We start from the raw sequence: 21763 nt of genomic DNA, 5'->3' as shown, positions 1-21763 counted from the left end.
ATCATGACACGGTGTAATAATGTCATGTGTTGTTGTTCATCTGAGGTTGTATTTACCTTATTTTAAAACCTGCTAAGGAATTGTTATTATGTCCTGATATGTAAAACCATAGAATTCAAAGAGGGTGTACTTTCTTTTTCACACCACTGTAGATAAGTGGTTAATGTCACATGAGACCAGAAGACATAGCTTTTTACCGGGACCATTCACTGAGCAAAACAAATTGGTAAAAAAAATTGTCATTTATTTCCTTGAAACATAGGTACACACAGAGGATTACAAAATCTATATATAAAATTGAATTTTGTAAGGTTGGTGCTAGATGTGGTGAATCTGATTGGTCCCAGTCTCTGGCCAATCAGATTGGTCCTGTGTGGCTCTATGACGTCACCCAACTGCCACTCTCTTCTCCTCCTCACCCGCAGCTCACCTTCCCCCTCGGCCTCACCCAACTGCCACACACACACGCACAACCACCCGGCCACTGTCCTCTTCACCCAGCTCACCTCCCCGCCGGCTCGCCCTACCCATCACCCCCCCAGCTCACCACCCCGCCAGCTCCCACCAGGGAATGCACCAGGCCCGGCCAGCAGCAGCAGCATGCGGGTAGTGTCGCTGCCGACACAGCTCCGCGTGGGGGGGGGGTGAAACCGCCAGCCGCCTCTCCCCCACTACACCGTTTCTCAGCAGCGCCTCACCTCCCCACCCGCCACTGACACAGCTCCACGTGTGGGGGAGGACCCGACGACACCCGCCTCTGCCCCACCACCCCCCACCCTCAGCAGCGCCTCACCTCCCGCTGCCGACACAGATGCGGAGGGGGGAGGACAACACCACTGCAGCCGCCTCTGAGCCCACCACCACCACCCCCCCTCTCAGCAGCGCCTCACCTGTCCACTCGCCGCCGACACTAGCGCGCCACCGCCAGTCAGCAGGGGGGGGGAGTCAGGAGAGAGGGGGGGAGAGGGAGTCAGGAGAGGGGGGGGGGGGGAGAGGGAGTTAGGAGAGGGGGGGGAGAGGGAGTCAGGAGAGAGGGGGGAGAGTGAGTCAGGAGAGAAGGGGGGGAAGCCCACACATAAATACATACTGACTGACTGACACACACTCACTCACTGACTGACACACACTCTCTGACACACACTTCGCCCCTCAGTCAGCTCAGCTGCCAAACACACGGGGGGCACGGAGCTGTGAACAGGGGGGGGGGACGGAGCTGTGAACGGAGGGGGAACCAAAGCATTGAATGGGGGGGAATCGGAGCTGTGAACAGTGGGGGGAGGGGGGCGCAACTCTGAACAGCTGTAAAGAGGGGGGAAGGAAGTTGAGAGGGAGGATGGGGGAGCCAGAACATTACATCACGGGCAACGCCGGGTATATCAGCTAGTACAGAATAAAACACACTTACTTGGGGTCTGGGCTGCAAAACAAGATTTTCCTAGGTGAAATGGTTCATAAAACAAAGTCTTTAGGTTGACAGGGACTTGTCCTGGAACTCTCATTGGCATAAAGTTCCTGATCCACCGCTCTCTTTCTTCAGGAGATGCTGGAATCCCTTGACTAAGATTCCATCATTCCATCCCTTGGTGGGACTGACACCTCCCAAATGTTCTGGAACTGTTTTTGGCTTGCAATCCTAGCCGCGACCCCCTACGTTCTATTCTCAGAACTTGGCCCCAAAAAGTGGGAGTTTCGACCTGAAATATCTGAAGCCGGCTTGCTATTTCTCAAAGAGCATCTTTTTGGACATTAAAATTTGCCGCTGCTGTTCTGCCGTTTAGAATCTCTCCTCCGGATTGGCTGAGGGTTCCTTATAGGATTTCAGAGTTCATTCATGAAATACTACAGCCAATCCGAACGTGGGAAGAATCCTAACAGCCTATCAGAGTGCTGCCAGTCTAAGCCGGGCAAGCTTGGATTCAGATTCTGACAAGGGCTTGCACCAAAACACAAAACCCCAGCAAGCTCTTTTTGGGAACCCCTGAGCCCCCACAAAATATATATATGTATATAAGTGTCAAAATGGAGTGCTATTGAGCGTGACATATGTATACAACAGACGACAGAGAAGCCCAATGCTACATCCAACATGACAGAAATACACACTAAAATATTTATATATTCTCTTGAAAAAGGGTCATTTAGTTGAACCCTTTGGCCAAAGCGTTGTAAGCTTGCGAGCCACGACAAGGCAGACACCCGTTCGCAAGTCCTAACACTACCAGATAAAATACTAATATACCTCTATTAGGATTAAAATTCTCATTTACCTCTATTAGGAGGGAGAAAGACCACATCTCTCTCTTTCATAACTCTCCCAAAACTGACTGCACAATACACTGAAACCCTGAACTGACTCTAGCATTGCAATACAGCTAAACATTTGACAAGGAACAGGCACACACCTGCTGTTAGTCTGCTCACACTCACTCTGCTCACAACAGCTCATTGCAGCAGTGCCTACCTCTGGCATCATGAACCTGCTATTTATTTTTGAATTGTTTTGGTTAAATGAACATACATTAAAAGAAGACAATCAGTGTCCTGTTCATGATTCATGACAACCTTTCATCAACAAATGGATTACTATATCAAAAGTTAATAAATGAATAATAATATCATCAAATGCATAAAAACATAATATAGTCAATTTAGTACAAGTAGTGTTTATGAACAGTCTTTAGATCTATATAGACCACTATAGATAATATCCTTTCAAGACTGCAATAAGATATTAGACAACATGATTTTAATTATGGGTGGATATCCAATTTAGAATGTCACTAGTTTGTAAGTAACCCCCCAATATGATTGTTTGGGAACCAATATAGTGTCCTGATTGATAAAAAAAACTTGCAGACTTGAATGTTCTTATCTATATGTGGAGACAATGATACAATGTTAAACAATAATGGTATAATGTTAAATTAGAATCCTAAATGCCTGTGTCCCCTATCTACCTCAATGGATATGTATGAGACCTCAGACATGGGCTAATATGTTGATGAAAGGTTGTCATGAATCATGAACAGGACACTGATTGTCTTCTTTTAATGTATGTTCATTTAACCAAAACAATTCAAGTGTTTTTATTTAAGCAATTTAGGTGCTAAATTGGTTGATTGACTCATAACTATATAAACAGTCTGACGTACATCCGTCAGATATCCCCTGATGAAATCACCGAGAGAGTGAAGAAACGCGTAGGGAAGATTGTTTTTCAGCTGCTGTTACAGTGCTGGTACAATTTTATACTCATTCATCACTGCCCATTCACCATGGACACTTGTGGGACATTGAAGAGATGTCTCTGAATATCCCTTGCCTTGCGGAGTCACGAGGAACAGACCTCATATCCGGATTTCACTTAGAGTGTGGAGGACTTCCGGGTCACACTTTGGCTGTCTCAATCCTGTATCCCCTGCCGGATGTCGGTTCAGAAGAGCTGGGACTACACAGACGGAGAGATTGGCACGCAAGCAGAGGCATTCCGTAGGCGGTTGGCGAATGAGTATACTCATTACATGCTTAAACTTTTTATTTGTTTGTGAGTTTGCATTTGTTGGTTTTATTCATTTTTATTAAATTGTATTTTTTCATGCTGCACTAGGATCGGGCGCTTTCTTTTCTTGTTGTTCGCAGATTTCTGGGAGTTCATTGATCCTTGCGGAGAGCAGCCAGATCCTATATATGGACCCTTGGTTTGATTGAATTTTTCATTTTTTTTCATTTTTATTTTTATATACATATATAATTTTTTCATTTTTTCAATATTCATATTTTTTTATATTATCCTATTACTATCCAAGAGGGTTGCATTTGTGTAGCAATAGATCCTTCATGACATCTAGTGCCCATTCACAACCATTTTTTCATTTCACTGGTTAGTACATTTTTTCAGCAGCTTTTTAACCATCAGCACATATAGCTTTTATGAATCATCACACTGTGTGTATTTTTATTAGTGTGAGTCAATCAGCCATTTTTGATTTAATAGTCTAATGCCATTTCCATATTGGTACATATAATAGTACATCAGTATTGTTTACTTATAAGTGTCAGTATACACCTAAGGAGCGCAGTCTTTTTTTCTCTTTTATATATATATATATATATATATATATATATATATACTGCATTACAATTCATGAATTTATGCCATCTGGCGGACAGGCGAAACATTGCAGCCTAGTAAATCTTGAACCATTATCAATTAACACATCAACCGTGCGTCAGCCGGGCATGACCCCTGGCTGGGAACGCGGCATGCTCCGGGTGAACAGCGTCGCATTCCAGGAACAAGCCAGGGATAAACCGGTGATTTGTTAGAATAAAGTGTGCCGCAACAGTATGTGCATATATATGTTTTTGGTCACCATAGGTGCATATAAAACTGAATCCATTTGTCACTGCACCTCCACATAATTTATTTTTCAATTGTACATAGGCCTCTGAGAAAGATATTCGTAAGAGCCATTCAGAACATTAGACCTCGAATCATAGATATAAATCCAGGATGGTATTTGAATCTGGTACTAAAAGTTCTGTGATACACCGTTTGAACCCTTACAGGAAGCAGACATGAGTAACTTGTCTTTAAAGATGGCTTTCTGCTAGATGAGTCGTTTAATTATAGGCCTTCTCAATAAATTAGTCTTATATGCAATTCATGAAGACAAAGTGGTGTTGAGGACAATACGTTAGTTTCGTCCAAAAGTATCATCTTTCTTTCACAAAAATCAGGAAATCATTTTACGTTCACTGTGTCCGTATCCACAAAATGAGAAGGAAAAAAAAACTACTTTCACTGGATGTGTCCAGATGTCTGATGGAATACCTGCAGGGAAGTCATAAAACCTGCTAATTTTGTTTTGGGGGTGAAAACAAAGGAGAAAAGGCTTCCAAAATAACTATTGCAGATGAATTATTCAGACTATACACGGATTGTATAAAAACTCCAACATGCCGATACCAACAGGCCTTAAAACCCACTCTACAAGAGCGGTAACGTTCTGGGAAGAGAAAGCAAAGGCATAAGCAGAACAGATCTGCATGGTGGCAATATGGAAAAATATCTTATACCGTTACCAAATATTACAAATTGAATGTACAAGCATCCCAAGAAGCAGCCTTTAGTGGAAACGTTTTACAGGCTGTAATTAATTTCTTTTGTTACCCTCCCTCGTTATTGCTGTAATAAATCCCACGGTGCATTTAATTTCCTTCAGTCCAGCAGGCAGCACATAGCTTTCCCTTCCCTCAGTCCATCAGACAGCGCATAGCTTTCTTTTCCCTCAAATTAAGGTTAAAAATAAAATTTTTATCAATGGGATCATGTGTCTGAAAGTATATTTACCTAACCATGGATTGCTATGTTCAACACTGCACAGGTAAAGGGGGAGGTGTCCTATTTAGGGCACGTGCAAGTTTGATTTTGTCCTACCTCTGAAGGTGGAGCTTTTAAGCTAGATGTTAAATTTTTTTTTTTTTTTTTTTTTTCATGGCTCAGAATGCTCCTTATCTGATTGGAACTTTGCAGTTATCTATTGATTCCATGAGTATGTTTATATATTTAATTTTATGACTATGCCACATGCACACTTGTGTGTGGGTATCTACAAGCTTTTGAGACCTCATAAGAGGTTTGAAAAATAATAATTCCTGACTTTCCTCCATTTCCCAACATGTATTTTTTGTATTATGTACATAATTCTTTTTTACTCCAATATCCTATTACTTATCTCCCTATTCTTGTCTTTGTACCAAATGTTTTATGTTTACTCACTGCTGTCTATTCAGTGAACCAATTATCTCTTCTCCTCACTCATGCATATGAACCTCTGTTGCTATCAGTGTTTACCAAGCTCCTTCTCTCACCATTGTAAATGATGACAAGCTCCATTGAGAATAATCTATCTTGCTCTGGACTGAGCAAAGCCTGTCACCAAATAAAATATGCTTACGCTAAAACAGTAGTCCTCATTGTTTTTTAAACGGGGCTCGTCCCAAAATCATTTGTTTTTCTTTTGGCTTTTGGGACCTCTGCTATGTATTTGGTAAGCAAACGAAGGTGACCAGAGTGTGGGTCCCTGAAAAATCCTATGTAATAAAAGAAGGAATTAAATAACAAAATGTATGTAAGAAATGATCTGTGTAAGTTGCAACAATTTACCGTACAATAAACCTACCAACCATTCCTTAGCTTCAAAGTCATACAGTATGAATAAGGATCAATATGATCGAATATGGGGATCTGGCACCTGCAACAAGGAATCGGCCTTATTGTTATACAATACTTTTAAGACTTGCATAGTATATGATGATGCTTTTTGTGATGCTGTTTCGTACTTTTAATGTTGTTCGTTGTGAAGGCTTGTAGCGTCTGATGAGCTCTCTGGTAACTCCACTCTGAAAGGGTCTGTTCTTTCGACCAAGGTCAGCTCTATACAGAAAGCTTCAGAAAGATATGGAAAGCGGTTGGAGTTCTTGCGCTCTGTGCATTTTTTTGTATCGTTTTTTTTGTTAACTTAATTTGTGTTTTCCATTGTGTACAGAATAGAGGAGAGTAACATGACACTATTACAGTACATAAGTGACTGGGAAAATGTACTGATAATACAATGGATGGTGTGTGCTTTCAGGTTCCGACAAGAATATAAACTTAAAATCAAACCATAAATAAAGGAAAAGAAAAACCTGGGGGCTCAGAAAATGAAATCCCAAATAAGAATAATTCCACCTCATTGTTAGTCAGAACCTATGTACCGTCATGGTACTTTGTAGGAGTCAGTCCAGTGTTTCTTTTTTTTATTGGAGAGCAGAGGTGGGGCCAAAGCCTGTCTCGCCTATATAGGCCTGCCATGTGCCTCAGTCTAGAGAATCTAGGGCACTCCCTAAGGAAGGAGGAGATTCTTCCGAGTAGCATAATATTTTAGATATGCCTCTCTGTCATTGTGCGAAGGGGGCTTTGATTTTAACCAAATGGCAGCTATACAGAAACTGGTGTCTGAGTATGTGTCATTAGTTTTTTGGGGTGTTTTGTGCGCAGAGAGGTTAGGAGGCATCTTTTTCAGGAGGGCCAACCATGGGTCCATTCTCAAGGAAGTTCAGAGGACTCTGTTTATCTGAGAGAGCAGTTGGAACCAAAGATGTTTAATACGTGGGCAGGACCACCATATATGGAACATTGAGCCATTAAGACCACAGCCCCTGAAACACCTGGGGAGAGAGTTATTACCCATCTTATGCAGATGAACCGGGATCGGGTGCCAGTGGTAAATGTTTGTAGGAGTTTTCTTTAATTGTTATACATATTGAGCTCTTGGAGGCTGTTCTACAGATCTTGGACCAGTCCACCATTTCCAATGTGCCTCCCAGCCCCTCTTCCCACCTATGCATAAAGACATGTTTTGTTTCTCAGGAGAGCGCACAATTCTATACAGTGTGAATACCAGCCCTTTCTCTAGGTATCGGGCCTCAAACAGTCTCAAAATATGTAGATTGGGGTATTTTTCCTCTTATTGTTAGGGAGTTTACATATTGTTTAATCCTGGAAATAACGGAACAGGTCCTTGTTGGCTAGCTAAAAATCTATCAACCACCTCTGTGAATAGGAGCAGCCTGTGTCTGTAGAATAAGTCCTTTACTCTAACCATACCTGCCAACTTCCAGGCCATAAAGGCCTCGGTCTGCATACTTGGGAGGAAGTCCGGGTTGCAGAACTGAAGTAATGCCCAATCTGGTGTAGTCATGTTCTACAGATGCAGCGGCCGTTATTCGAACATATCACGCGTTGTATACCTCGGAATAAACATGTCATGGCGCGTGTTGACTCTTTTTGTATCTAGTGCAGAAAATGGCATTTTAGTGTTCTGGTTTTTAAACACCTGCAAATTGACACAGTACTGTACTGTACACATTACAATTTATTCATTTCTGCCACGGAAACGCGAAGAATTGCACCCGAAGAAATCGGGATCCATGAAATTCAAACAAAGCAACCGTGTGATTGGCTGCGTGGAGTTCAGTAGCGCACACGAAAACGGCTCTGTGATATGTTTGAATAACGGCCGGTGCATCTGTATTTCAATTTAAGAAGGTTCCACAGCCAGAGTGATTGTTTAATAATGGGGTGGTTGAGGACATTCAGTCATCTGTTTGGTCTCGGGTGCCATAGTAAGGTGTTGATCTCAGTTGGTCTCTACTGATGTTGTTCAATATTCACCCAGCACCTGGTTCCCATGTTTGCATTCGAGAGCAGTTTTTGAGTTGGGATGCAGCATAATATGAGAGGTTAGGAACTGCCAAACCGCCCAGTTCGGTAGGTCTTTGCAAGATGGACTGCTTAACTCTTGTTTTTTTTTTTTTTTTTTACAAATGAAGTTGGAAAAGGAGGTCTTTAAAGACAGAGGGGCCCTGGATTGGCAGAGTTCGAAATAAATACATAATCCTGGGAAGGAAATTCATTTTAATCAAGATAATTTTCCCAATCCAGGAGATATTGCATTTGGTCCATGCCTCTAAATCTTTTTTGAGCGTTTTGATTAGCTGGGGTTAGTTGCATTGATAAATTGTCGAGTCTTTGCGATTGCGACCCATAGATAGGGAATGGACACTGAGTTTGTGTGGAAACCAATGTATAGAATTCAGCTTTTCCAGCTCTTTGGGGGGGGTTGATATTGAGAGCCATGGATTTCGAATGATTGATTTTGTAGCCCTAAATTTCCCCAGGGACCTGGAAAAAGTTTGGTAAGGAGGTCAGTGGTCTTGTGAGGTCATGAAGACGACATCCGCAAACTAGGGTTTAAAGCTTATTGTTCCCAATTTGAACGCCGAATATATCCATGTGTTTTCGAATATGTGCTGTGAGCTGTTAACTGGATAGGGCAAATAATAATGGGGAGAGAGGGTAGCCTCGTCTGGTGCCATTCACTATGTGGACCGGGTCAGAGAGATGTCCAAAACAATGTAGCCAAACTGAGGGGGAGTTGTACTAGGCTCAGGTGGCAGAGAGGCATGGGCCAGAGAAGCCAAATGACTCGAGGGTGAAGAAGAGATAGGTCCAGTCTAGTCTATCAAAAACTCTCAGCATCGAGAGAAATTAACATGGTACTGTAGTGCCGATGATTATTCTAAAACAAATCTGGGGCAATCTCCAACAAGACCCAGGTACATGCTGGGTACATGATGCAACATTTCACACATTTCTGCAAACAGACTAATGGCCCATCGGATTAACAGCGGGGGTCCCTGGCAGTCCCATTCAAACTGAATGGGACTGACAGGAACCCCTGCTGTGTTAATTCGATGGGCTATTAGTCTGTCTGCAGAAATGTGTGAAATGTTGCAGCATGTACCCAGCATGTACCTGGGTCTTGTTGGTGATAGACCTAGATTTTCCAAGACAGGTGTTAGAATACTCGTCGGCGCACCTGTATGTCCTCTCAAGCTATTTGCAGTGTAAATCAGATCAACCATCCATGGGATACTGTCCAGAACTTGTATTGTTGTCATACTGGACCAGTTCCAAGAGAGAGGCATTAAGCCGGTTGGCCAAGATGTTTGCGATAATGTTAATGTGTTTGAGCGAGAGGGGTCGGTAATTGGCACAGTTAGTCGGGTCTTTGCCTTTTTTAAGAATTAGGGTTATCCAGTACCTTCGAACAGGGGTGTGCAATCTTTGTGTCCTGCGCCCCCCTGCCGACTGTCCCCCTCTCAGCACCCCCTCCACCCGCCCCCTGTTTACCTTGGTTCAGGTGTTCTGGGCGTCATGACACTGCGATGCCATGGCGATGCATCTCCAGAAGCCGTCTGAACCAAGGTAACCGCTTCACTGGCATTTAATTTAAGTGCCTTCGTGGAGCGCGCGGGCCTCTGTAAAACTCACGCCCCCGCATAAGATCTCTCGCCCCCCAGTTTGCGCTCCCCTCCCTTAGAAGACGTTATTGTATATCTGTGTCAGCTGGGGAGTAAGAATGTTTGAGAGCTTCTTGTAGTAGCTGTTAGAGAAGCCGTCGGACCGGGGGATTTCTTATTTCTTAGATTTTTTTTAGAACTAGTGGGACTTCCTCACTGGAGATTTGGAGATTAAGCATTGAAATTTGGTGTGGGCAATTGAGAGGCGTTGAGGAAAGACTTTTTCTCCGACAGGCATAGATTTAGTTCACCTCTGGTTTTAATTATTTGACCCAGCACTGAGGGAGTGAGTTACTTTTTATTGACCGTCTAAAGCTGCAAGGCATGATGATAGGACTACAATTCTGTGTTGTCTTTCTTCCTATAGAAGGAGATTCTGATGCAAAGACCTCTTAATACCACCTTGTGGGCTTTCCAAGTTATGGGAAATTATATATCATTATATCTCCTGTTTACAGTAAGGGCAGTTAAAATGTAAAAGTACGGGGGCATCCCTTAAGGGTGGAGGAAAGGAGATTTCACCAGCAACAAAGGAAAATGTTCTTTACAGTAAGGGCAGTTAAAATGTGGAATTCATTACCCATGGAGACTGATGGCAGATACAATAGATATGTTCAAAAAAAGGTTGGACATCTTTTTAGAAAGGGAAGGTATACATGGATATACCAAATAAGTAAATATGGGAAGGATGTTGCACCAGGGAGTAATCTGATTGCCAATACTTGGAGTCAGGAAGGAATTTATTTTTCCCCTTATGAGATCATTAGATGATATTGCACAGGGGTTTTTTGTTTGCCTTACTCTGAATCAATATACTGAAAGTACAAATATAGGATAAAGTATCTGTCGTGTTTTTTTTTTTTTCCAACCTAATCTATTATATAACTAGGTAACACTACCACACACCTCCACACACACACACTGCAGCCAACTCCTCCCCCTACACCTCCACCCAGCCAAAACCTCCCACCACACACTTTTCAGCCCTCATCTTTGCTTTATATTCAGACCGTCACCATCCTCTCTCCTGTTGGAGCTCCCTCTCACGCAAGAAAGGAGTGGGCGGAGTCTGTCTAGCTGCCCCTACCTGAGAGCTGCTGAACTCGGTGCCCCGGAGTGATGTGCTGTATCCCGCCGGACTCTGCGATATCTATCATTTAGGTCAATAGCCCATATTGCAGACTCCAGCGTGATACAGTTAATCACACTTTGATGACTGGGGAAAAGTATGACTGCTTCAGCTCTGAAAGCTGATTGGCTAGAATTCTAAACTTGGCAAGGTGCCAATACTTCTGGGGATTGCTGAATGAATAATGCCCTGAAATCAATCTTCGGAATTTAAGTGATTCAGTATTAACCTTTAATAAATAACGTAAGAAATGTTATATTATCAAGCTTTTTGCCCATATCTGTCCTCATCATCATGAATTTACTAGTCAACATACAGAAAACGTAAATGTCTACTACAGGTCGAATAATAATGTAAATGCCCACTTTCCAGTTTAGCAAGCTAAGATTAATTTGAAATGTATCCATTGCATGTCACATTTACAGTACCACCAGTATTTTATGCAACAATCTTCATTTAAACTTGGCTTGCTACAGACAAATGTCTGATTATTTTAGTTTAGAAAAAAGTTTAAACAGTTATTGCAGTTAAACTTATGCAAAGGCAAATAACATGCCTCACAGTGTATAAAGCAGTCAACCTTTTTCCAAATCTACAATTGCAGTTCAATGGGGAAAGATACTGTACTAAAAGTTTTATTGTGTCAATAAAATTTTTACTACAATTTGTAAGTAGTTTTATGTTCAAGTAGTCTTGAACCATGTTTAAATAGTATGATCTGTAGGCTTTAATATACTGAACATGTTATATCGATTTTCTTTTATTTATTTTTTTCCAGCTTGATGAAATAAAAAATATAGGAAACCTTCCATGCTTGGAAAAAGTTATCCTGATCAACAATCCATTGACTATTGTTCCTGATTATAGGACCAAAGTTCTTGCACAATTCGGCGCCAGAGCATCTGAGGTGAGCTGAATCTAAGGTTCTTAAGCAGTGTTGTAATTATTCCTACCATATCTGATTCACTATTTGCAGCTTTATGATAAACAAATGCCACTGAGTGACATGCTGCTTGTTATTCGCGTACATGTATGATAAGGTTGCAAATGAGGCATTGGTGAAGTAAGAAAAAATGAAGGCCTCATTGAGCTCAATAACGGACACCTATTATATCAGATGTACAGAAAAAGGAAGAATCAGTGAAGTATGCTTCATCATTAACAGGTGATGGAGAGTGGATTATGAAATCATCAGAAAGAGTAGACAGAGTTGTCATTTAGTTGACAAAGAGATATAGACTTTAATCCAAATGCCCCAACATCCAGTCACACAGACAATAAAGTGGAAGCTTTCCACCATTAAATTAGCCAATTTAACAACAAACGAAATTGTCACTTCCAAGACTATTATAAGAGATTTCAATGCAAAGATTGGTGCCAAGCAGAAAAGACAAAGCATCAGTTTGTAAGTATAGTTACGGTAACAGGAATGAACATGGAGACCGTGGTAACATGGTAACATTTACAGAATGTAAAAACGTACACATCATAAATGAATTCTTCAAGAAAATTTCCAATAGAAAATGAATGTGGAGTGGACCCAATGGAATAAAGAATTAAATTGACTATCATAACAAACAAGGACATAATTGAAGCTTGCATAGTCCTTAACCATTTTGACACAAGGAGTGAACACTGATTGGTTCACTGCATATTACTGAATGCACATTATCTGAATGTAAAGATGGAATTATCACAGTAGTGCTGCCCGCAGACCAGACCCGTCCCTAGACTGAGGTGGAACGTATAATACCACACACCCGCAGCAGAGGGGCGTGTCCGGAGTGTGGTAATAGTTGCCAGGCCATGAGTCTTTAGTAATAGAACCAAAGGTACTTGCCGCGTCCGGAGGTAGAAGTATCGTGGTGATTGCCGTAGCCGGTGGTCGAGGGTGCCAGAGGTCCGGGAGGTAGAGAAGCGAGCAGAGATCGGAGGGCGGAGAGAGACTGCGTTGTAAGGAGTGAGTCGGGGTCCAGAGCCAGAGGAAGAGTCGAAAGCCAAGCCGGGTCACACCTGAAGAACACAAAGAACAAGAGCACACACGAATACTAGCCCAACTAGCATAAGCTATGCAGAGCAATGATTCACAGGGAGAACAGGATTAATGTACGTGGAGGGACCAATCAGGGAAGGAGGCAGAGCGGAGGTGTGCCTTGGAGCGTCTTGGGACTGGTGCAGGCTGTGATCCTTGCCTGTGATCAGCTGTGGAGTGTGAGAGCAGGAGCGGGGCTGCAGCTGTACAAGGGGGGCGTGGCTATAAGAGTGGAGGAGTGAATAAATTACTGCCGGAGGCACGCGCTGTGTAAGATCCTCCTGCGCGCGCCCCGGCAAGATGGCCGTAAGAGCCAGCGTCTGGCGAGATTGCCGAGTCCCACGCCGAGGACGCACCAGCGGGGAGCGAGGGGCGGCAGCAACGACCTCCGAGGCAGGTAAGGAGGTGTTTGCGAGAGCCCTGCTTCCTGACAGGAATGAAGAAAACTGATTAAAAAGACAAAATCAATTAACATGAATACACTCAAGAATAACTGCAAGGGATTTCAACTTGAGCTGAAAAATCGCTTCACCTTGCTCGAAATGCATAGTGACACAATTATGAAGAATTTACGAAGATTTTAACCAGTTAATACAAATTCCAGCGCTAATCCACCACTATTTGAACTAAATAAAAATCGCGTAACTACACATTAATACAATATTTTTTGACAATGTCATAATAGACCTTTAAAGTAAAAGTCCTGCAGCACTCGGATTGTCCAAATCCTTCCAACAGATGGTGAAAACAATAGTCCTCCTTGGCACTGGTCTCATAAAAGTGCACATCGTGATATAAAACAGAAAAAAGATGGTGTAAAATACCCAACAATAATATTGTTATTAATCGAATTTAAAGTGACTTGCCACACCAACATATAAAATTGAATTGTGATTCTGATCTCTATTGTGAAATACAACAATAATGATAGTGTACTGTGGAGAGTGTAATTCAAATACACCTTTATTATGGCTTTATTATTGATCTCTGATATGTTTTGAATAGCAAAAGTTGTTTTGTTAATTGTGTGCTGTTAATCGTCCAACTTGTAACAGGCAGATTTATTGGGGGGAGGGTCATGTGACTGCTTAGATGTATAAATGTAATACCAGTTTAAGGGAAAGCTTGGCAGGGTAGCATTGGCATCTACAATGATGCATCTTAAAGTGATCATCTTTAAGTGAGAATATATAGTTAGACTATAGTTTGACTAGAGGTTGACTAAGGACGACTGCATCTTTGGCAAATTCTTCTACAAAAGACAACAAGCGGGGAGCTTATATGACCACACTATGATCCCATGCTTGTTTGCCGGCACCTTTACCCCCCACCCCCTTGTATGCCTTATTTACTGCAGCCTCTCCCAACAGACTGCACACAACTGCCTCCCCCTCAACCCCCCAACCAACTCCCTCTACAAACCCTGAATGAAGCAAAACATTTTGGCAAGGAAAAGACACACCTCGCTGTTTAGTCTGCACACACACACTTGGCTCACAACAGCTTCATGCAATTTTATCAAATTTTGTGATAATGAACCTGCTATCTATCTCAACTTTGTTCTTTCTTGTGGCCTCATGGAAATGTTACTCTCTCCATCCATTACAATCCCCTCCCTCCTGGCCCATTCTCAATATCATTATACACCCTGGATTGTTCTAAAGCCTTACACTACTGTATCTACTAAATGTTGGTGGAGTACTCTGAAAACCAGCACGCCAACCACCGCTTACTCTAATGGCAAACATCACAAATTTACAACTTGCAAACTTCTACTTATCTACTTCAAATTTCTACTGATACTGTTACTCTCTTTGGCAGGGGATATTGAACTAAACCCAGGCCCTCCCTTTCAACTCTGTCCCATCTGTCCCAAACAACTGAGAATACCCCCTTCAAATTCCAAAAAGGTCTATGTGTCGCCCATATAAAATATCCGGAGCCTGCTGCCCAAACTGGAAGAACTAAGGGCATGGTTGTGAGGATTGGACCTCGGTCCCGCCCCCGTGATGCATCCCGTGACGCCCCTCACGCGTGCACTGCGTGCGAGTGCCGCAGTATTCCTGCTGGCACCAGGCCTAGGCTCCACCCCCGCGCCACGTCCCGTGATGCAACGGAGGAAGCTCCTGTCTCCGCGTCACACGACCAGAAACACTTCAGGGCTTAATGCTAACAACATTAATTCCCTTCATTACTCCACAGCTGGGATACACTCAGCCCCGCCTATAAGTACACAGTCTGTGTGAGGACTCACTGCCTGCATCCTTACCACTGGCTCTCTGTGCTTTTAATGTCAGCCAGCCCTTAGGCAAATTGGCTGAGCATAAACTTGTGTTTATGTGCAAAGTGCTTGCCTCAAGCATCCTGCTGCCCTGCTATTACTCTCTGCATTCTGCCTTGATCTCTTACGTTTTGACCTCAGCTTGTACCAGGACCTCTACCTTCTCTGACCCCTGCACCTCTGCTATGCACAACGACCATTCTGATCTCTCTACTCCTGGACCCCGGCTACGCACAACGACCATCCGACTTCTCCTATCCTAGACCATGGCGAGTATCACGACTATTCTGACCTCTCCTACCCTGACCCAGCTACACAACTACGACTCTGCAATACGGGCGCGGTTGTTGCTCGGTGTATTATAACATCCCCACCTCAGACCTGCGGTCCCGTCCTGTGTGTGGTGAGCACTCGCTACAAAGGTGCCTTATTCATAAACACAAAGCAATCGTTCTCATAGAAACATGACGTACCCCAAAACCCTCAATGCAAATATCGCCATGCAGTGATACTCCATTTCTAGGAAAGATAGATCAAAGAGAGGAGGAGGGGTGTTATTTTATATTGCAGACACCTTACAATTTGCAATGTTAAATTGCCCCCCAAGCCCACCCTCTTTGGAAATCCTAGTTGGCAAAATCTGCCTCCCCTTTTCTAAACCTGTCTTGATTGCTGGCATCTACTGCCCCCTAGAGCCCCTCTACAGTCCCTAACTGATATCACCCAGTTTTTTGGCTCCATTTCCTCTCTGTATGAGAAGAGTGAGCTGCTAGTTCTTGGGGATTTCAACTACAATAGGCTCGACACTAAAAACCACAAAATCCAGATACAACTCAAGTCACTTAATCTAACGCAACTCATTTCCCAACCCACACAAACAAACCTGAAATCTCACAACCACTCCTTGCTAGACTGGATTCTCTCCTCAAATCCCAGCAGAATTCAATCCTCTGGCATCCTTCCTGACATTTTCATTGACCATGCAATAGTGTACTGTGTAAGGAAAATTAAACCACTCCAATCAAGCCCTAAAGTTCTCCTCACTAGAACATTTAGAAACTTTAACCCACAACAGTTTCCAGCTGATCTTACCACTTGCCCTTGGTACCGAATAGACTTAATTACCGACCCTGATTCTGCGCTCGACTATTTCCAATCCGAGTTCTTAAAACTCTGTAATACTCATGCTCCACTATGCAGAATAAGAGTATGGGGGGGGGGGGGGAGCACCTTCCATGGATTACAATTGACCTTATAGTGCTCTACCATTTCAGGGATGCTTTGTGGAAAAGTTACAAAGTAACTGGCACTACCAAGGCTCTTAATAACTACAGATTCATGCGGAATATGTGCACAAGACATGCAAAGGCACAATATTACTCTGACAGTCTTACATATACATCAAAACCAGCTAACTTCTGTAAGGTTATCCACAATATATTCCAGCCTTCTATAACAATGGAGGATATTACTCTGACAAATCCCACTGACATTGCAAATGCATTCAATGATTGCTTTGTGGGGTGTGCTACTAACTTATTTGTGAATCGCAACCCAAACCACAAACACGAATCTCATTCTGAGAGTACCCCAATAGCCCCACCCTCTCCCAATACTGCTCACAATTTTCCATTTGTCCCAGTATCTGAAGAGGCGATTACACAAGCACGCCTCAAATTAAAACAAAGCAGCCAATGTGGACCTGACACTGCAATACTTGACTTGGTGCCCCAGCCATTGCCAAACCAATAGTTTCCATAGTCAACTCTATTCTGTCTGCAGGCCATATCCCTAAGACCTGGAAAACTGCCAGAGTTGTCCCAATATTCAAAAGTGCGGACAAAAACAGAGTCTCAAAGTACAGGCCAAGCTCTCTTCTCCCAATACTATCCAAAGTCATGGAAAAATGTGTTCACTCCCAAATCAGCGATTACTATACCAAGACAAATTTCCCAAGCCAATTTCAATCTGGCTTTCGCTCTGAACACTCCACGGTAACTACCCTGCTCAAAGTTTGCAATGAGATCCAGTGTGGAATGGAACTGGGACAAATCACTGGTGCAATATTCCTAGATTTTGCAAAGGGGGGGGGGGGGGTGGTGAGGTGGTGGCGGCACCGAGGAGCGGGCAACGTTGGTAACTCTGTGTCGGCGGCGGGTGAGTGTGACCAATGAGGCGTGCGGGGCGGGGCTGGTCCACGGACCAATCAGATTGGGCAGAGGGTGAGTGACAGACCAACTGACCAATCAGATTGGCCATATCAGATTGGCCTTTGGGACAGACTTACAACGTTTTGAAAAATAGATATAGATACCCTGTTCTCTTATGTAACTATTTATTTGTAACCATGTATTACGAGTACTCTTTTTGATGGTATTTCAAAATAGAGATAAGAATCGCAATTTAATTTTATATGTTGGTGTGGCAAGTCACTTTAAATTGATTAATCATACTATTTTTGATGGGTATTTTGCACCATTTTTTTAACGGTTTTCTATCACGGTGTGCACTTTTATCTGAGACCAGCGCCAAGAAGGACTATTGTTGGTTCTGGCGTTAACTGCTAGTGTCTTGAATAGATGTTAATGCCGGAATGGGTAAAAACAAACTGTACCGGCACTTGATGCATGTGCCCCAAAATGTTAAAGTAGCGTACATTGATAATATAGGGAACATTTACGAGAATGTCATATCAACCATTTGATTACATGGAGATGCAAGCAAGCTTTCGATCAGCATAGATGTGCGACAGGGAGACACCATGTCAGTCACCAAATCTTTCTTGGCAACACTTGAAGAAATGTCTTGTTCATGACATTGAATTAGGAAGAAAATAAGAATCAAAATCAATGGTGAATGCTTCTCACCAGGATTCACAAAATTACATTGTTATTTTTGCCACAAGTTCAAACGACCTGCAGCATCAAATCAGAGAACTCACCAAAGCAAGTAAGACTGTGGGCTTGTAACGCTTACGCTGCCCACGAGCAAGACAGGACCCCAGTACTGAGGGGGAGAAGTATGGAACCACGCACCCACAGCAGCGGAAGCGTGCCTGGCAGGCGGATTGTCAACGTAGCCGAGTCTGGGTTTGAGAGAGCGGGTTAGTCCTGATACTTGCCAAGCTCTTGGGATGGAGAGGTCAGAATAGTAAAAGTCTGTAAGCCGTGGTCTGGGTTGGAGAGATACAGAGTCGAGGGTAAGCCAGGGTCGATGTTCAGAGGAGGTTCAGTAGTCAAGCCGGGTCGGTACACATAGAATCCAAAAACTGTAAGTGAACACAAGACAGGAGCACGGCACAACAGACACTGGAGCACAAGTCTACAACTAGTTATGCTCAGCAATGACTCTGAGCATGAGCAGGGTAAAAGTAGCTGGCGTGGGCCAATAGGACAGGAGGCGGAGTGGAGGCGCAGCCCCAGCGGGAGCCGCGATAGGCTGCGGGAGACAAGTTGCACAAGATTAGTTGCCTCGCAGCTTGGGAGCGGTGCACGATGTAACTCTCGTGCGGCACATCCGAGGGGGTGTTGCCAGGCTCCATGGCAGCGCTAGAAGAGCTCCGCAAGCGTTCTGTAAGCAGAGCGGGGGTGCGCGCACGCGTAGGTACTAGAGCGGAGGTCTGTGCAGAGACAGGTAAGGAGGGAACACTTCACAAAGGACTTGTTCCGCGATTCCTTACAGGGCTCCCATATGAATCTCTGCAAGGTAAAAGTGATGTTCAACATGTGCCAACTCTATAAAGTTCAAAATAAATGGAATAGAACTAGAAATCAAAGACCATGTCTACCTTGGCCAGCAAGTATCAATTTATGGGAGTGTAAGAGGACATGTGCAGAGGTACGCAATGGAAACTGTTTTAAGGTGAAAATAAAATAAGGCTTTATTGCGCCTGTCACTTTAAACACACACAGCAAACATGTGAAAATCTGCAAACAAAATCTGCTCCACTTTGGAGTATATTTACACTTGCAGTCCAGCCCTCTTTAACTGCGTGGTTAGCCCAGCGATTCACCAGCCCAAATCATAGAGACATTTAGATATAGATAACAATCTTATAAGAAAAGTCTTATCTGTCTCTTGTAGCTTTAGGGGAAGGCTTCTCTTTTCTCCTGGTGTTCGCATCCTTGTGTGCTAAGGTAATGTCAGGATCCAGGTTTAGAATCTTGTCCCCTTTGTCTTGTTGTCAGCTTGCAGCTCAAGACATCTGTTTGTTCCACAGGTCAGCCCAGTTGTGGACTAGGGAACTCTGTCTTTCTGCTTCCTGAGTCAGATCAGCTAACATGTGAGCTAAGGAAGAATCTCCCTTCCTGTCTCAGAGGCAGGCTTTTTCTGACACCTGTAATCAGCCAGGTGGTGTTGGTTAATTATCTACCAGTAGTTAACCACCACACTGCTGGATTAGAGGCACATTTTTGAACATGGATAAATTCCCTGTTACAGGGAGCCTTTCAAATTAAATCGATGGGAGAATGAAGATGGAATGGAGCACACATGGAAGAAGGAAGACAATCTTGCAAGAGAACCTTTCACCTAAAAAGCGGTGTATCCTGCTTTTGCTCACGTATGGATGTGAAACTTGAACCCTAAATGCGAAGACAATTCAACAACTTCACATGATAATAATAGTTTGTTCTTGTATAGCGCTGCTAGTTTTACGTAGCGCTTTACAGAGACATTTTACATTCACAGACCCTGCCCCGTAGAGCTTACAATCTGTTTTTTTTGTTCCTGAGGCACAGAGTACCTTTAATAATCTGAGTTATATTTCTCCTGGGAGTACCGTGGAGCAGATGCAGCTGAGGGTCGTAGAACCCTGGACCGACATGATGGCTGTGCTATCGCTACCAATGCACCGAACCCTGTGGTTAGAGGCCCCGCGCTCTACCCCACAATAATAAACTGTCGAGGGAGAGCGCGGGGCCTCTGAAACTCTTACCTTCTCCTGCGTGATTTCTTGCTGTCACTATCCCTCCTTATGGTGCCGTGACGTCAAATGACATTGTGTTGCCATGCCAATCTGACGCCACATGGCGTTGCGGAACCATGAGGAGGGATACTGACAGCAAGAGATCGCGCAGGAGAAGGTAAGAGGCCCGGCACCACTGCCCTGCACTGAGCCCGGCAATTTTTCTAGCCGGCGCTGGCAGCACCATATCCCCCGGTTGCATGTGGTAGGGGGAAAGAGGACATTTATAAACGTTCTAATTACCATGCAGGTGCAAGTCATTAGAACAATTATAAACATCCTAAAGGCAGTGAAGGGATTAAATGTGCTAATGCATTTGTTTGTGTTTTTTGTATTACTTTTTTAACCATTTTAAATCAGCGGAATGGTATAGCATACCATAAGTATTAAAAATTTCACATGAAGTCCCAATGCCCCATCTTAATCAGACTAAAAGTTTTTACTGTAGATCTATAAAAACGTATACGGCTGTGAGATTTTAAATAGTAATCAAGCTTTTATAAATAAAGATTGTACTTATTTCTCCTATTGTTTTAGTTTTTAGCAGAGACCAACAGAATTGCTGTTACTGTATCTCAATATAAAAAATGTATGGGGTAAAACGATTCTGTAGGGGGGAAAAAACCCAATAGCTAACATAGTATTGGTTGTCACTTAATTTTCCTGTTTAGATTTTGGTACCATTTTGGCTATATATGTATGAGCGCTTTTTCCTGTTTGCACCTGATGAAAGATCCTGTGCGTACCTCGAACGTTGTAGTTCATGTTCCTTTATAATTGAGGAAAGTAAAGAGCCGGCACTCCAGGGGACACTTGGTTTAAAGGTGAAGGTTTATTGAGAGATTGTTTCGTCCCATATTTGGACCTTTGTCAAGATACAGCAAGTATAAAAAGTACATCTTATATTATGTATTTATTTATAAAATATTTTACCAGGAAGTAATACATTGAGAGTTACCTCTCGTTTTCAAGTATGTCCTGGGACATATACACATATACACATACACTTACTTGCTTATGCGAGGCAGGGAGGCTTAGCGCCAAAAAAACATTATGGTTGCCATGCAAAGGGGGCTAAACGTAAGTGTGAGACCTAAGTGATGTCGTGAAGTGAAATGACTAAGGGAAATTGTGTATTACTGTAAAATGTGCAATAAATGTAAAGCCAATTGATGAAAATAATAGTAATAAACAATTAACAAACGGGCATCTGTCACTTCATTGGGTGTTCAATTATATAATGTTCATATGTTGTAAAAACTAATTTCCGTTAATGCACCATTTAGCCGGTTAGTAAATGGTAGTCAATAGCTATACATTATGTTGAGTGCATTTAAATAAGCATACTAACAGAGGGACTGTATTCTAAACCGTAATATAATACAGTGCAAGGTATTTGCCTGAGACTATCTCATACAGCAAATAGAGATGATTTCACATAGA

General features: G+C 43.0%; 1 protein-coding gene across 8 annotated transcripts in view; it reads left to right on the top strand.

The window, feature by feature from the left end:
* Window positions 1–21763, top strand: part of NISCH (nischarin) — a 185329-nt gene that overhangs the window by 84559 nt on the left and 79007 nt on the right. For all 8 annotated transcript variants that reach the window (XR_012788657.1, XM_075575032.1, XM_075575031.1 and 5 more), the window contains one exon: window positions 11820–11948. Coding sequence is in view for 7 of the 8 variants with exons in the window: in XM_075575032.1 (XP_075431147.1) it covers window positions 11820–11948 (129 nt within the window). In the remaining variant the exon portion in view is untranslated. The remainder of the gene's footprint in view (window positions 1–11819; window positions 11949–21763) is intronic.

Source organism: Ascaphus truei, chromosome 17 (genome assembly GCF_040206685.1).
Source record: "Ascaphus truei isolate aAscTru1 chromosome 17, aAscTru1.hap1, whole genome shotgun sequence".
Lineage (NCBI taxonomy): Eukaryota > Metazoa > Chordata > Amphibia > Anura > Ascaphidae > Ascaphus > Ascaphus truei.
Note: the sequence above shows the minus strand (reverse complement) of the source record. Positions and strands in the feature narration are given on the sequence as shown.